The sequence below is a fragment of the Protopterus annectens genome, chromosome 8.part0 (genome assembly GCF_019279795.1).
Source record: "Protopterus annectens isolate FY-2018-M chromosome 8.part0, PAN1.0, whole genome shotgun sequence".
Lineage (NCBI taxonomy): Eukaryota > Metazoa > Chordata > Ceratodontiformes > Protopteridae > Protopterus > Protopterus annectens.
In genome coordinates, this window is record NC_056741.1 from 347,925,398 (window position 1) to 347,941,979 (window position 16,582).

A 16,582-nucleotide genomic window follows, 5' to 3' on the forward strand; every position below is an offset into this window, starting at 1 on the left:
AGAACATGACCACAGCCTTGCCTTTGGAGAGAAATGCCCTCTTTCATATTGATGTATGTATGTATATATAGCTGGACCTACTACTTTTCACTGAAAGCACATTTCACTGAAAAACATTTCACTGCGCATTTTTCACTGAAAGCACAATTCACGGAAAACACATTTGACCAAAACACATTTCACCGAAAGTGTTATATGGCCTTTTCCCCATGTAGTGCGACCCTGGAGTTAGTATATATAGTAAGGGGGGGGGGGGCACCACCCTACACCCCCCACATATTTTGAATATTTACAATTATATACATGGATATATGTAATTGCAATATATTACTGTTCTCTGACAATAATATATACATAAAATATGTGGGGGCTATGCCCCCCACACCCCCCAATGTGGGGGGTGGTGCCCCCCACACCACCCCCTTACTATATATACTAACTCCAGGGTCGCACTACAGTGGGGAAAAGGCCATATATCACTTTCGGTGAAATGTGTTTTCGGTGAATTGTGCTTTCAGTGAAAAGTGCACACTAATTTGGTTTTCAGTGAAATGTGCTTTCGGTGAAAAGTAGTAGATCCATATAGCTATATATATATATATATATATATATATATATATATATATATATATATGTATATATATATATATATATATATATATATATATATTTATATATATAAACACACACACACACACACACACACACACACACACACACACACACACACACACACACACACACACACACACACACATGCACAGATACATATGAATGCATTACTTTTAAGCTAAGACTCTTATCTAATCTTGAAATATCTAAAAATGTAATCTAAAATACATTTAATTGAATCACATTTAATCTAAAATGTAATATACAGCAAATACCCCTACAATTTTTTTTCCCCAAAGAGACAAGACCTCTTGCACCCCCTTGAGGCAGACCTATCTTCCTCCAAAATCTCTTACTTAAATATACTAACTCCATGGTCACACCACAGAGAAAATAGAAAAAACACATGTAGTAAATCACTGCTGATGTACAAGAATAAACTTGCAAACATGGAGGTACAATATGTGGGTGAGTATTAGCAAGATACAAATGGTGCACTACACTAGCTTGCCTACTAACTGTTATTATTCTGTGCCACACCAGAATTAATTCTGCATAGCCTGGTATATTTTTCTATCAAATGTGATTAGACTAAAACAAGTTTTAAATTAAATTTTTAGATATTTTGTGATTACATAAAATGAGTCATATCAAATGCATCACTCCTATATGTATATCTGTCCATCTATCTATACAGATATAGATCTACACCTATCTATCTGTCTATCTATCTATCTATCTATCTATCTATCTATCTATCTATCTATCTATCTATCTATCTATCATCCAAGTTGCACTTTGCATGTTAACAGAGATGATAACATACCAAAAATGGCAGGCACTATGTTTACCCGTACAGTAACAGCAAAGTATAAGCTTTTTTTACTTTTGCATGTGCTTGTATTTTTGTCAGTGATGCTAATGTTGAAATAACTTGGATAAGTCCAGTGATGTTGATTACTTTGGAATACTGCCTAGATCAACGTCTAGGATAATAGCGTGGTAGCTACATGACTAAGACATGCAGATATAATGTGCTACTTGTTAAAACGTTACAAAGCTACTTACAGCTTTAACAGATTTCTTGACTGGGATGAATCCAGACAGCATTTTTACATTAACAATCGCCATGTTAGAGATGATACGCTTTCCAGTATATCTAAGATAAAAGCAAGTAAAATAGAATTAAACAGCAATACTGACGTTTACTGATGTTTATAAACTGCATTCATATTTATCTCAGACAATGGACAATAAAGAACGATGGGTAGCTGTTATCAAACTGGTTCTGTGCACATGAAACACAGAACTTGTAGTATCTCCAAAACCAGAACCATGACTGGGTCATCTGGGACATGGTGCAGTTCACGAAACTGCTACCCCTTCAACTTTAAGTTGAGGGAAATAAAAAAGTCTTTGAAAAGTTGTAAATTCTAGCAAGCTGTTTACATGTAACAATCAAGCAGCTTGCTACAGTTAATATCCCATCCATGACCACAAATGCAATATCAGCATTGATTTTTGAAGCAAAAATCAAACATTGCTCTTCTTCTTTAAATTTCTTGTTGTAGGAAGACAAGATACCCTGCACCTGTTGAGGTTATATATCATCTCCAGGATTGCCATACCTTAGAGAATTATGAATTTTTCAAGAAATGGCAATCTTTAGTTAGTATAAAATATTGACTTCTAGTCACTCAGTCTCCACAGCACTCCAAGTTCCAACACTTTACAATGTTTCACAGTTTAAAACATATGTGTTCCTAGTAAAACAAATGGGAACAAGATCTTTGTAAACAACACATCATTTTGGCAAGTGGAAAGAACTGCACATCACTACAATTAAAAATAGGGAGGCATAATATCTAAAGTGTGAAATAATATATCCTACAAACCAAGAATAGCTTGCAATCAACTTCTTGTCATGCTCAAGTACAGGGTAAATAAAACATTCTGACGGAAATGAGTTTCCCAAAAGATCATATTTAATTAAAATTAAAAACTGTGTCCATATTTTAACTTCTTGTATAAAGATAAATGAACTGCCTATTCAACACTTCTTCTTTTCTGATGAACTCCACTAGAACCAAAAAACTTGTATTTTATCACAAATGACCAGGAATTATACCTCCAGAAGAATTTATTTTCTCTCCAGCAAATGTAAAAACAGCATATAAAACTTTGAAAGCACAAGAATTAAATTTGTCTTAGCGCCTCGGCTTAAAACAGCCTTTACAGAGTAAATACTTTTTAAAAAACAATTGCTTTTATATGAAATCATTCACCAAATAATTAAATTCATTACCAATCCAACAATAAAACAATTAATCAATTAGACTTGTTATACTTTAAAAAACTATCCTACAGGGCTTATTCAATTAAACTTTTCCTGTTACATTCCTTATTCATGCCCCTGGGATGTAAAGCATTGTACTTTAATATAAAAACAGATTCCTTTTTCCTTAATACATATTTAATTGTATCTTCACTCAAATAATCAGTTTTTACTTGCTTAAGTATTGTTACTTTTAGTTCACTAAAGTCTCCCTGATGTAATTGATTAAAATGTTCTGCTAAAGGGCTAGTAGATTTATTATTCCTGGTGTCTCTTATATGTTCTTTAACCCTCTCTCCAAGACTTCTTTTACTTTCATCTACATATAAACTATGACAAGAACATTTTATGGCATAAATAATGTCTGTACTCTTACAAGAAAAATGCCCTTGTGTATGGAACTTAATTCCATTAATAGTATTAAAAGTTGGTACTATATATTTACATATTGTACACTTCACACAAGGGACTAATCCACCCCATTTAATTCCTTTAGTAACCATTTCCTGTGGTCTTCTATAAGTACTACGAACAAAGAAATCTTTAGGACTACGACCACGTTGGTATGAAAATAACAATGTAATTTTCTTCAAGGAAGAAACTTCTCTTTTAACAATTTTCCAATACTTTTGTAACAATTGAGCTTGCTTTTCTGAAAATAGAGTATATTTAGAGACATAGTATACATTTTTTCTGAAACATATTTAAATAACTCCTTTCTCTTTGCTATATTACCTTTATAAGTATTTTCTTTATTTATCTTGTTATTAAACACTTTATTATAACTATGGATAACCATACCTTCTCCATACCCTCTATTAGCAAACATTTGCCACTTTATTAGCCTCTTCCTTCACTCATATTGTTACATAGGCAAATTTGTGAAGCATACTCTGTAAAGGCATTATTACCGAGGCGCTAGAGAGAGAGAGAGAGAGAGAGAGAGAGAGAGAGAGAGAGAGAGAGAGAGAGAGAGAGAGAAAACGTGTTTGTTATTTTAATAAAGTTATATTTTATGCATTCTACTGGCCATATTTCTTGGTGGTTATCATCATATACATCACTACATCCCTTAAATACAATCACTCTTACAACCATTATTCAATTAAACAATTACAGCATTAATTAAAGCATATTGGAAATGTATGCTTTAATTAATGCTGTAATTGTTTAATTGAATAATGGTTTTAAGAGTGATTGTATTTAAGGGATGTAGCAAATCTATGAAGTATACTCTGTAAAGGCATTATCACTGAGGCACTACAGAGAGAGAGAGAGAGAGAGAGAGAACTTGTTTGCTATTTTAATAAAGTTATATTTTATGCATTGTACTGGCCATATATTAATAAAGTTATATTTTATGCATTGTACTGGCCATATTTCTTCGTGGTTATCATTGTATACATCACTACATCACTTAAATACAATCACTCTTAAAACCATTATTCAATTAAACAATTACTGCATTAATTAATGCATACTGGAAATGTATGTCTTAATGAATGCTGTAATTGTTTAATTGAATAATGGTTTTAAGAGTGATTGTATTTAAGGGATGTAGCTGCTGTAATTGTTTAATTGAATAATGATTTTAAGAGTGATTGTATTTAAGGGATGTAGCAAATCTATAAAGTATACTCTGTAAAGGCATTATTACCGAGACACTAGAGAGAGAGAGAGAGAGAGAGAGAACTTGTTTGTTATTTTAATAAAGTTATGTTTCATGCATTGTACTGGCCATATTTCTTGGTGGTTATCACTGTATACATCATTTTTTATTTTTCTTCATGGTGTCATAAGTCATCATAATGACTGTATTATTAATTGTAGTAAATTCCACATAACTTTGACCACTAACATTTAGAGACACTATATTTAAGTGAAAACTTTTCCTTAAATTACTATAAAAATCCAAAATGTATGTAAGAAATATTGCATTGAAAGGAATACAGTATAATACAGTCAAATAATTTTACCAACCGTATTGCATTAATATTTACTAAGACTACATAGCGCTTTATCCTGCAGTCAGGTTTCTGATGCAATGCAATACAATAAGAGATACATTTCAAATATTCATTATATATTGTACAGTGTTTGGACTCAGAGAGGGGTTCCCAGTGGGACTGGGTATGAATCAAGGTCCGGCTCTGAGCTCACTGCTGCTTATACTGGTGATGGACTGCATTAGCAAACAAGTTCCAAGGGGCAGATCAACAAAACTGCTGCATGCAGAAGATAAGGCATTGCAAACAGACAATGAACTGAAACTTCAGCCTTTTTTTTAGGGGAATGGAATGTAAAATGGAAGGCAGACAGAATGAAACTGAATACAAACAAAATATTGGTCATGACAGTCAACTGGCAAAATCAGAAAAAAATGAAAAATTGAGATAGAAGACAAACTAGGGGAACAGGTTAACACCTTCTAGTATAAGGGCAGTGTGATTGAGAAGAATGGAAGTCTGAATGAAGACATCAACGTTGCAATCAGAGGGGCTGCATCCAACTGGTGCAAAGTGTCAGAGGCAGTGTGTGATAGAACAATGCCAGAGAAGCTAAAAAGTACGATTTAGAAAATAGTGGTAATACCTGTGTTTTGTATGACACAGGAATTTAGGCAGTGAGGACAGAGCACCTGAACAAGGTCAAGGTGATCAAAATGACACAGGAACCTAGGCAGTGAGGATAGAGCAGCTGAAGAAGGTCGAGGTGATCAAAATTACACAGGAACTTAGGCAGTGAGGATAGAGCAGCTGAAGAAGGTCGAGGTGATCAAAATAAAGTAGCTGAGATGGGTAGTAGGATGAACACTGTGCAACAAACAAAGAAGTGACGGCATCACAGTAGAAGTTAAAGTAGCCTCAATTGCAGAGAAGGTCAAGGAGTACAGATTACACTGGTTTGGTCACGTCCAAGAGCACAGAAGATAATTTGGTATAGAAGACTTGGCAAGAGACATGAAAAAGGCACGAGGAAATGAGGACATTAAGACAAAAAATAAAATACTGTATTTTGCAGGGGGGCAAGACCATCTGCACCCCCACACTCCTGGTCATTATATATACTAACTCCAAAATTGAACAAACATGAGATAAAGGCTAATTTCCCAGCCCCTGAATTTGTGCATTCTCACACATATGTTCAGTAACTGCCTAGTCGACCATATTCAGTCGATTACACAGTTGTCAACATTTTGAAGTTGAACTTATTTTAAGCACTTCTCTCCATATATTTTATATGCTATATATATATATATATATATATATATATATATATATATATATATATATATTAGAAAAGCTATTGGTGTGTGCATGGGGGGGGTGTAAGTGTCAAGAATGAGAGGCTGCATGGATAGGTATGTATGTATGTATGTATGCCTATATTTATGTACATGTGCATGTGTATAAGTGTATGTCTGTCTCAGTGGTCCTAGTAGAGGGTTTAGATATGGAGCTGAGAGCCTAGATGGATGTGTGTGTGTGTGTGTGTGTGTGTGTGTGTGTGTGTGTGTGTGTGTGTGTGTGTGTGTGTGTGTGTGTGTGCAGTGAGCCTTTGCCCGCAGTGCATCAGCCTGCTAGTGAGAACACTGGCACACTCAGGTCTGACTGACAGCAATGTCCATTTCAAAGACATGATAATGAGACACCAATGAGGTCTTTCTCTTTGTGGCTATCCATGTCTCTGAATTAGAATTTCTCTCTGTCTAGCTAACTGACCAGCTTACATTTGGTAATTATGGCAGTTGAGAGAAATTCTGTAAATGACAGAGATAGTCTGTCCTGTTTGTTTTAGCTCTGGAATGTCTTCCAAGTGTGCCTCACATATTACAACTCCAAAGAGAGTTATCCAGAAGACATAAGATACATGAAACAGTTTGTGTGGATTGTTTTAGTCTAAAACAGCAAGGGGTTCTACTCTTTAACTCTTGCTTGTGCACATGATCTGATTCTTCTAGTTACTAACCCCTGTTGTACATACAGGTATGGACGGCAATGCTTAGCAGCAACTGTACAAAGAATTTTCTCTTGGAAATCCCCTCCAAAGATCAATTGAACCCCTGCAAGACCGAGCCCACTTCCAGGATCTGCTTATTAATCTCATGCTTTCTACTTGCTGTTACTTATGGGGAAAATGTCCAGGTATTACATCTTCTCCATTAAGGGCAGCCATTTTGCCCCAAACACCTCCTAAATAGAGAACTCCACTACTTTCCAAAGGGAGTAACATGATCTCAGAGTTGGAAATGACAATCTTCAGTACATCAGCTTCACACTTAGGTTAATCTTGGAAGTTACAGTCAGATGATTCATTTGCAAATAACAGAAATGACATCTCTAGCATTCAACTTCAACAAACTTATTTCTGAATAGCATGACACAGTTGTGTTTACATTGACGTCATGTTAGTTATTCATTATAAAGTTTCACCTTTGCACAAGGACATATGATACTGGAAAGTGCTCCAGAAACTAATTATACCTCTATATTATCACTATCCATTAATGAAAGGTCTTAGTGAAAGCAGTGATGTAAAGACACTAACCTCATAGTAAGCTCTATGTCAAATCTAACTCTTGATTCTTCTGTGCATTCTGCCGGAATGGTATGAGCTTCAACGGAAAAGGCATCTTTATCCTTTGGTGGGGGGATGTTGTACTTTAGAGTAGTCTAAGTGAAAAAAGTAACATTTTATTCAATATGTTAGTTAAGACTGCACTGCAACAGAAAAAACAGGGTAAACAGAAAATATGAGAGCAAAGCATTATTTGAAAGGCCATGTCCAACCCGGAATTGTTCGACATGCTCCACCTCAAGAAAACCAAATCCACTAGAGCTACACGCTCCAGGGATTTAAACCTTAACACAACAATAAATAGGACATGCTGGAGGGATAGATTCATATCTCAAAGGCTTCCTGCACTCTGGAATAGAATCCCAGTCCATGTTAGACAGAGCCCCTCGCTGACCCTCTTCAAGAGAAATCTTGACGAGTGGATGGGTAATCATAAATTTGCTCCTGGGATCACTTCTATGGCCCTGCTGCACAGAGGCTCGGGAATCTAGTCTAAAAGGGAGGTGAAAGCCAACAAATTCTGGCTAGGCTTATAAATGCGCTAGGGCAGATAGCCTAGTACCTACCTATGAACCTATGAACCTATGAACTGCTAAACAAAGAGTTGTTCTTACTGCTCTTGAAAAGTTCGTCTCTAGTTCCAATTAAGTGCATTCACCTTCAGCAACAAAGATCCCAGTGTTATGCAGGGAGCTAATATCACATTTCTGATCTGGAAAACTCTTCAGGGGTGAACAACCTTTGACCTGTTTCTCTCAAATAATAATAATAATGGCCATTTTTGACATGATCATCTGTTATACATGTGCTGCATAACACACTCACACTGCCTCACTGTACTTTAGCAGATGAGGAGGACTTCATGTGGACTAATTCTAACAAAAAATGTGACTGAGGAATGCATTAGCAAGCAATTACAGTATAATTTTATACAATCGATACGGAAAAATTCAAGTTTGCTCTCAGAGATACAAACCACTGAAGAAAACAAGGTACCAGTTAAAAACATATTTAAATACAGTAATCCATGGAGTGAATGATGATGGTGATAGACAGAAAATTCAGAAAAAAAATAAAGTAGCCAGCTAGGTGGTGCAGAAAACAACCTCCCACCTGCAATGCTGCAGGACGATACTCAGCCTTATGTTAATGGGCTAACAGAAGTGATAGAGATCCCAGGGCATTTGAACATCTTTGTTCTTTGGGAAGGTTGTGGTATGAGACTCAGCAATCTGACCTCTGCTGGAAGCTGGAAGAAATCACCATTAACCATAAGTAATATGAATGGGAATATAGAAAGCAAAAAAAAAAAGAAACAAACAAAGTTTCTTCATGTTATTTATTTCAGATGTCCATGAGTAAACAAACAATCCACAATCAAAACAAACAGCTAATAGTAAAATAATAGGTAAGAGAAAGAAAAACATGGTGGAAAGTAAATCATTACAAGTTAAGGTGAAATCACCATTCTCAAAAATATCACCACTTTCAAAAATCCAGTTGCTCTCAAAAATGTGTTAACAACTGTCTTCATACAAAAGTGCCACAACTTCAAACATAAAAAAGCTAATGAAAACATAACCAAGACCACCAACCAACCATTTGTATGCCTGCAACAGGCCAGTTGTCAAAATGAAATATAGATATCTCTCTGCAGTCACAAACTTTTGCTTATATTTTTCCTGTGTCCTTCACTTACTTAATTTTGTGGGAAAAGAAAGGAACTAATAGTTTAAAGAAAGACACAACATTATGAAGTAAAAATGTAACAAATAATATTACCTAAAAGAAAAAACTGCTATATCCAGCTTTATTTAACTGTATTCTAGCATTTAAGTACACAAGTAAATAAAATGACTCTAGCCTGCAGAAAAACAAAGGTAAATGGCATAGCGCCGAATAGTATATCCCATAAAAAAATCATTTCCAGTGCAATTTCTAATTTTGCATTGGCAATGATTCATTTATTTAGAGAGATTTCTCCCTTATGTGAGTTTGTGTGACCATGAAGTTGGTGTATATAAGTTTGAGGGGAAGGAGGGGCTTGCCCCCTGCAACAAATAAGAAGAAAGGAGTTTTTCGATCATTTGAATTTCAGGCATTTTTTCTGTCATTCATTTGGAACATCAGTTTTCAGGAAGTCAGCATTTCAGAGAGGAACCAAATAAAACACATTAAAATACTTCATGAAATAAATTGTTTTACATATTTAGCCTTCCTATTAAGTTGTCTTGATATTACTGTGCAGCTATGTTAATTTCAACTACACAAAACATAAGGCCTAAAAATTACCATGGGAATGTAAAGCTAGGCTTTTTAAGATCCTCACAGATAACAGCCTAGTTAAGTACCTTTCAACCCATGTACCTGTGACTGAGCTAAGAAGTACGATCCATGAAGGGCAAGTGTAATGGTGTCTACATCAGGATGATATGAAAATAAGTAAAAGCATGTATGATGACATATCCTCCTGGATATAGAGAGGGAGAAAATACACAGTCAAGAAAATCTGAAACCCCCAATAATTCTGCATAGTTCAGATAAAATCTTGCATGAGCATACATTTCAAGGAGCTATTTTTGTTCACACAGGAAATGGTTGGTGTATATGGTGGCCTTCTATGAATGCCTGGTTTCAATTAACAGCAGAAAACAAGAAAACTGAGTGAGACTCATATAAGGAAATTGACATACACACAAACCTAAGGGTCTATTACAAGCACCTGAGTCCCAGGCAGTCGAATGCCACTACCTTGCAACCAGGACTCGGGTGTCTTGTAGCTCTGATGGTAAGCCTCCCAAGCCCAAACATAACTACATGTTCAGGTAAAGAGTGGCAGCCATGGAAAGATAGTTTAGAGGTGAAAGTGCATTTTAGTACTAATAGGAAGGGAGATTTAGGTTTACAGAGGGGGGGCTTAAGGCATAGGGAGTGGCAGGGGTTTATGTAGCAGCAACTGGGTTTAAGGTTAAGAAGCAGTTGTAGAAATTTGGTGGTAATGAGTGCTTGGAGACATCAGATTTAGGGACAGAAGTGCTATGGCTTGGGTTAGGAACTGGGTAGGAGTTCTAGAGTAAAGAATTAGGGTTCTGTTAGGGTTATGTACATCAGTAGGGTTGGTGTGGTGGGAGAGCTAGGTAGTTCACTAAGATCAGGTTACTGAGAGTTAGGGCAGTCGATAATTACAGGAAGTGGCAATGAGGAAGTTTGCAGCACACAACTAGCAGACCAGCATTTGTAGCTGACCCACAAATGTGTGCACCTGTTTGGCTAAGCACACCAGTAAACAGTAGCAGTATTTAATTACACTTCTTCATTATCAACCCCCTTTTTCTCATTTTCTACATTGGGTCAGGGTATCACATCAGCTGTCAGTATTGGTCTCTGTTCAGTGATACTCTCCCACCTTTTCCCATAGTTCATAGGAGGTTACTAGGCTAACGGCCTTAGACCCCTTACAAGCCAAGCCATGATATTTCAAGTTGCCCCAATTGTCCTAGGTTAGATGGGTGACATTCACAGAATAAGTCTGTTGTCAACAGCGACTACCCCTGTGAATGAGGGACATGGACACCACCCCTGGGGTGAATTTGCAATCACCCATACATTTATCTAGGTTGCATTTGTATAGGGTCAGGGAGGAGGTCTGCTTCACGTGAATTGGGAGTTTAATCCAGAGGTGTGTCAGTCTCTGGGAGATGTATCTGTCTCTCCAGCATGTGCTATTTATGTTACAAGCTAAGTTAAGATCCCTAGAGTGAGGGACTCTTTTGTGCCATTTGATTTGTAGATGTACAGCATTTCCAGCAGGGTCAGAGACTGCCCTGTAGGCCAGGCACAAATCACCTCTCAGCAGCCTAGAGGATACAGAGTACAGTAACAGGGCTTTCAGTCTTTCCATGTAAGTCATGGTTTGGAAGCCCTGTAATTTCGTGGTGAGAAACCTCTGGGATCTCTTCAGCTGTTGCAATTAATGGTCTGATGAGGGTTGAGTACAGTTATAACATCCTTAGACCTGGATGCAATACCCTTACTTATGTGATGTGCAGTGTAGAAGGCTTTCCTCACTACTGTGGAAGCTTGGTGGTCGACATTCAGATTGTTATCAACCTGTGTACCCAAATTTCGTACCACTGGGTTTGAACTTAGGGGGTGCTGTCATTACTGTAATTAGCAAGGAATGATGCATTTTTTGGCACCAATCATCTGTCTGCTTTAGTCTCTTCTCCAGTATGTTAACATTGTTGGGGAACACAATGATTGCACCCAGTTTGCAATCATCAGTGAATTTGATTAGCCAAAGGCCATCTACGTTGCCTGAACTTCCAAGAAATAGATTCCAAACAGTAAAGGGCCCAGCACAGATCCTTATGGTACACCACTGGTGACTGGTCTATTGCTAAAGGTGGAGTCACCAACTTTATCAGTATGTCTTCATTCGGTGAGCTAAATGGCAACCCATCTAGTGACATAAGGGCTAGTCCCCAGCTGGAAGAATTTCTCTATAATACCTAAGTGGGGGATTGTGTTAAAGGCCTTAGCTAGGTCAGTCTAGGTGGTGTGCACTGTTTTCCCTCATCCAGGGCTTTGGTGACTTTCTTGAAGAAGTCTACCAGGTTTAAAAAGCATGATCTACCCTTAACAAAGCCAAATTGGGTGGGGTCTAGAGTTTAAAAGCCTAAGTTCTTGTTGATAAGGTACATGATGATTCTTCCATGGCCTTGTAGATGATGTTGGTTAGACTTATGGGTCTATAGTTCCCAGAATCAGTTGTGGCCCCCCTTTGTGCAAGGGGGTTACTGTTGCTGTTCACTCTGCTGGAACATAGCCAGTACTCAGACTGTGGTTAAACCAGGCACCAAATTGGTCCACTAGATCCTGTTTTAAATTCTTTAGTAAGCAACCTGGGATGTTATCTGGTCCCAGTGAAGCCATGTTTTTGCCTTGGAGAGTGCAGATATGACCTGTTCTCTAGAGATAATAGGCTATGGAATGGTGTCAGGTATGCTTTGGGATATGGCTGGTGGGACAGGGGGATGAAGTTTGTGCCAAATCTATGAGCTAGCAGGTTGGCAATTTCTTCTAGTATAGTATGAGTGGTACCATCCACTGCCTGTTTGGCACATAGCAGGGCATTCCCTTTTAGATTTCAGATGTAGTTAAAGAATGTCTTATGATTATCCTTAGGTAGGGATGCTTTTTTTAGCTTCATAATTAGCTTTAGAGGACTTGACAAGATTTGTGATTTGCTAGTTTAAGCTGTGGAGGGAATTCTTCCTCTGCTGAGCCACTTCCCTCTTGTTTTAGACCTTAGTTTCTTCCTCTTGTTATATAACCTTATTATACTTGAGGTCCACCAGGGTGGCTTGTTTTTTCCAGAGGAACTGTTTTTGATCTGGTTAGGTACAGCCAAGTCTATACAGTTGCTTAAATGTTTATACAGGGCATTTGTGTATGCCTCTGCATAGGAGTCATTGTTGTTTGTGATTGAGGGAGGATTGAAACTTTTTATACCATCTCTTAGTAGGCTGTAGTTTGCTCTGGAAATTTTTTTTTTTTTTTTTTTTTTTGTTCCTGAAGGGGTGTCAGGCCTAATAGTTACATCAAACAAGATGACTTAGGGTCCAATCTTAATGGGGAAGGCATCACACATGGGGAACTGCAGTGTTTCCCTTTGTTGGTGAATACTATGTCTAGGACATTTGAGCCCCTTGTGGAGGTGCTGACTAACTGTTCCAAAGTGTTTCTATTAACATCTAAGAACCTCTGGGCAAGCATGTTTGTGCTCATGTATGTTTCCCAGTCGATGTAAAGATAGTTGGAATCACCCACGACCAAGGTGTCCGGCTGTATGGTGAGTGACTCCAGTAAGTCCAGGTATGTGGTGTGCTTTTCTTGGTTCATGATGGGGGACCTATACCTAGAAATTATGTGGTAGGGTATTTTACCTATAGGTAATTGGACATGGAGTAGTTTGAGAGTGTCACACTGTTTGACCAGTCTCGAGGTGTACTTGGTTTTAATAAAGATGGATACACCTCCACCTTTTGTTCTTTCTTGCTCATTTTGAGGTCTGAATGTGTGGAACGCATTGTAGCCTTGCATGGCTGGGTGCTCTTTGTTGCTTTGAATCATGTCTCAGTGACTGCACAGATGTCAGCATCTTCCAAGATGAGGAGTGTTTCCAGGGAGTGCAGTTTCCTGTTTAGGCTCCTAGCATTAAACCGCAGAACCTTGAGTTTATCTCAAAAAGATTTTGTTACATCAGAAGTTTTGTTGTTTTGACATTGCCTAAAACCTGCACTATGGGGGAGGCAAATGTCTTTGCCAGTATCCAAACGCCTAGAGGAGACAGGTGCAGACCATCTCTGTCAAAGCAGGGTGGCCTGTCAACAATGTCTTCCCAGGCTGACAGATACTGGACCCCCTGGACTGACATGAAATGCTAAGCCAATTGTTGAAATCAATTATTTTTTGTTTATATCGTGGCATTGTCCTAGGTGAGGGTAGAAAGCTTCTTAGGGCTAGTTTCATACTTGCCTGGGACACATAATCTGAGAGTTCAGTCATATCCCTCTTCATATAGTGCAGAGAGGTATCTCTCAAGTCATTCATCACAACACAGACTATGATGGAGTCATAACGGTGCTTGTTGTTGAGTGCATTGAGTGCTTGTGTAACTTAACGGATCCTGGCACCTGAAGGGCAGCTGACCATGACCCACTCCTTCTCCAGCCTGATGAGGGGGATATCTATGTGTCTCACTATAGAGTCACCTATGACTAAAACATTAGCTTTTGATGTGTATTGCCTTAGGGTCTAATTTGCTGAGACACTCATGTGTGGGTTATTATGTGTAGTGGTTTCTATTGCATTGTAATGTGTGCAAGTGGTTTATGTTTGGGAGGTCTCCAATCTTTTGGTAAGCTTCTAGTGAGTACCTCCAAGTATGTGGGTTTATGTGTGATGTCCTTATTTTGTATGAGAGATGAAGTGTGCATGATGACAACCTGTTTGCTGTCCAGTTTGTCACTATGTGAGAGTATGGTCTCCAATTCATAGTGTAATTACATCTCTCACATAGGGTATTTGTTAGTTTTAGGAGTAAGTGGCTATCAATATACATGAGGCAATTGCTACATTGCCTCAGGATGCCCATGTCAGTCAGGCTGGCTGGAGAGATGATGGGAAACTGCCTGTTCATTACACCGGGTTTTTACCGTATGTACTCTTAGGGAAGGGAGTAGGCTAGTTTGACCAGATTTTGTATTATGACTATCAAAGGGGCTTATTCTAGTGAAGGCTAGGAATGATAAGTGTGGCAACTCTGCTCTGGGCACAGCTGAATTGCCTGTAGTGCAGCAGAGAAGCTTGGGAGGGTTCCACTGACAGTTGTCCAGGAAAGAACTATGTTTCAAGGCTTGTGTGTCTATATAGGGCACTACTAACCACCGCTGCACAAAGTGCAGCGACATGCATACTTGAGGCTTAAATACAAGCGAAAATAAACACTTTTAAACTTAGCTACCAATAGGAAAGCACACAATGAACTTTCCTACAGCAATCCCCAACTCAGACAAGGCTGGATCTACACATTTCTGCCACAAGGCTGCAGGGAAGCCCTTCCTAGTGTAAGATGGCTGGTTTAGTGCTTGTGTATCAATAACAGTCTAGATTCAGCAGATCTGAATTTAGTGTATGCTGTCTAGTAGGGTAACAGTACAGTTAAATCAAGTGCAGAAAATGATTTGGTCGCAAAAAGTAAAAAGCAGAAATCATGCAGCAGTTTGAAAAAAACACAGTATGAAAAGTGCAGTAGAATATTAAACTTATTTTTTTCAGCCTTGGATGCCTGGGATATCAGCAGAAACTCCCTGGACCTCTCGCAACAGACAACAAGTGTAGAGCAGCTCTGGTTAACTGAGTCATGCCTGACTGTCATAGGTTTTCTCTTGCACAGTCCTTCCATCTCTTTAATGGATGGCCTCATTTCCTCCTGCCTTCTTCTTGTCTGTTCCAAAACATCTCCACAAGATTGCCTTCTGCTTTTCTGCATGTGTCTTAACCACCTTAATCTGTTCTGTTTGTCCTCTGCAACTGAAGCTACATGGGCTTCTGTTCTGATGCCCTCTTTTCTTTATCTGTCAGTGTCCATCCCACCACCCATTTCAGACACTTCATCTCCATCACCTCTAGCTTCCTCAACTGCTCTGCTTTCACTGCTAAGGTATCTGTACCATACAGTAGTACTGGTCGCACCACTGTTTTGTATGTCTAATTTTGCAGCTTCTTTTGCATTCTTCTGTCACACTGTACCCATTACAGTCTGTGCCAGATGGTTGCAGCCCCACTGATTCTGGCTTTGGCCTTCTCGTTCAGACTTCTCTTCCCTGCAATAACCCCTCCCAAATACCTGAAGCTGTTAACCTGTTCCACTATTTCCCTTCTATCTAATTTCTCAGCTTCTTCTGATTTCATCCATTTGCTGCCATTACAGCTATGTTATATGTGTTCAGTTTCATCTTGTGTGCCTTCAGTTTTGCATTTCATCCCCCTATCATTTGCTGACACTGTTGTTCAGTCTGCCTGTAATGCCACATTGTCTGCATACAGCATTTCTCTAGATCTGTCCCCTCTGAACTGTTTGCTAAAGTAGTCTATCACCATTATGAATAGTGGGCTCAGAGGTGAACCTTCATACACACTCATTCCCACTGGGAACCCCTCTGTGACTCTAAACACTGTTTGCACTTGTATCATTGGGTCCTATGCCAGCACAATACTACCAATGTTTATTGGACTTCAAACCATCACAGGACTGCCCAAATCAACTTTCCTGAGACCTTATCATATGATTTCGAGAAACGCCTAGTTGGACCTTTTCATCATCTCTAGCTTCTTCTCAACTGTCTCACTGGAAAGATTGGGTTGTTTGTGTTGTGTCCTTATCTGAATCTGAACTGCTCAACTCATATCTTACTTTCTACTACTGAGCATATTTATTTTTCAGTCAAGCTGTCCAGACCTTTCAAGCAGTGTGACAGGAACTTTCATGTA

General features: G+C 38.4%; 1 protein-coding gene across 3 annotated transcripts in view; it reads right to left on the reverse strand.

The window, feature by feature from the left end:
• The window catches only part of LOC122808802 (alpha-2-macroglobulin-like), a 476,844-nt gene that overhangs the window by 103,932 nt on the left and 356,330 nt on the right, over window positions 1–16,582 (reverse strand). For all 3 annotated transcript variants that reach the window (XM_044079853.1, XM_044079854.1, XM_044079855.1), the window contains 2 exons: window positions 7,496–7,620; window positions 1,681–1,771 (listed from right to left, as the gene is read on the reverse strand). In XM_044079853.1, coding sequence (XP_043935788.1) covers window positions 1,681–1,771; window positions 7,496–7,620 — 216 coding nt within the window. The remainder of the gene's footprint in view (window positions 1–1,680; window positions 1,772–7,495; window positions 7,621–16,582) is intronic.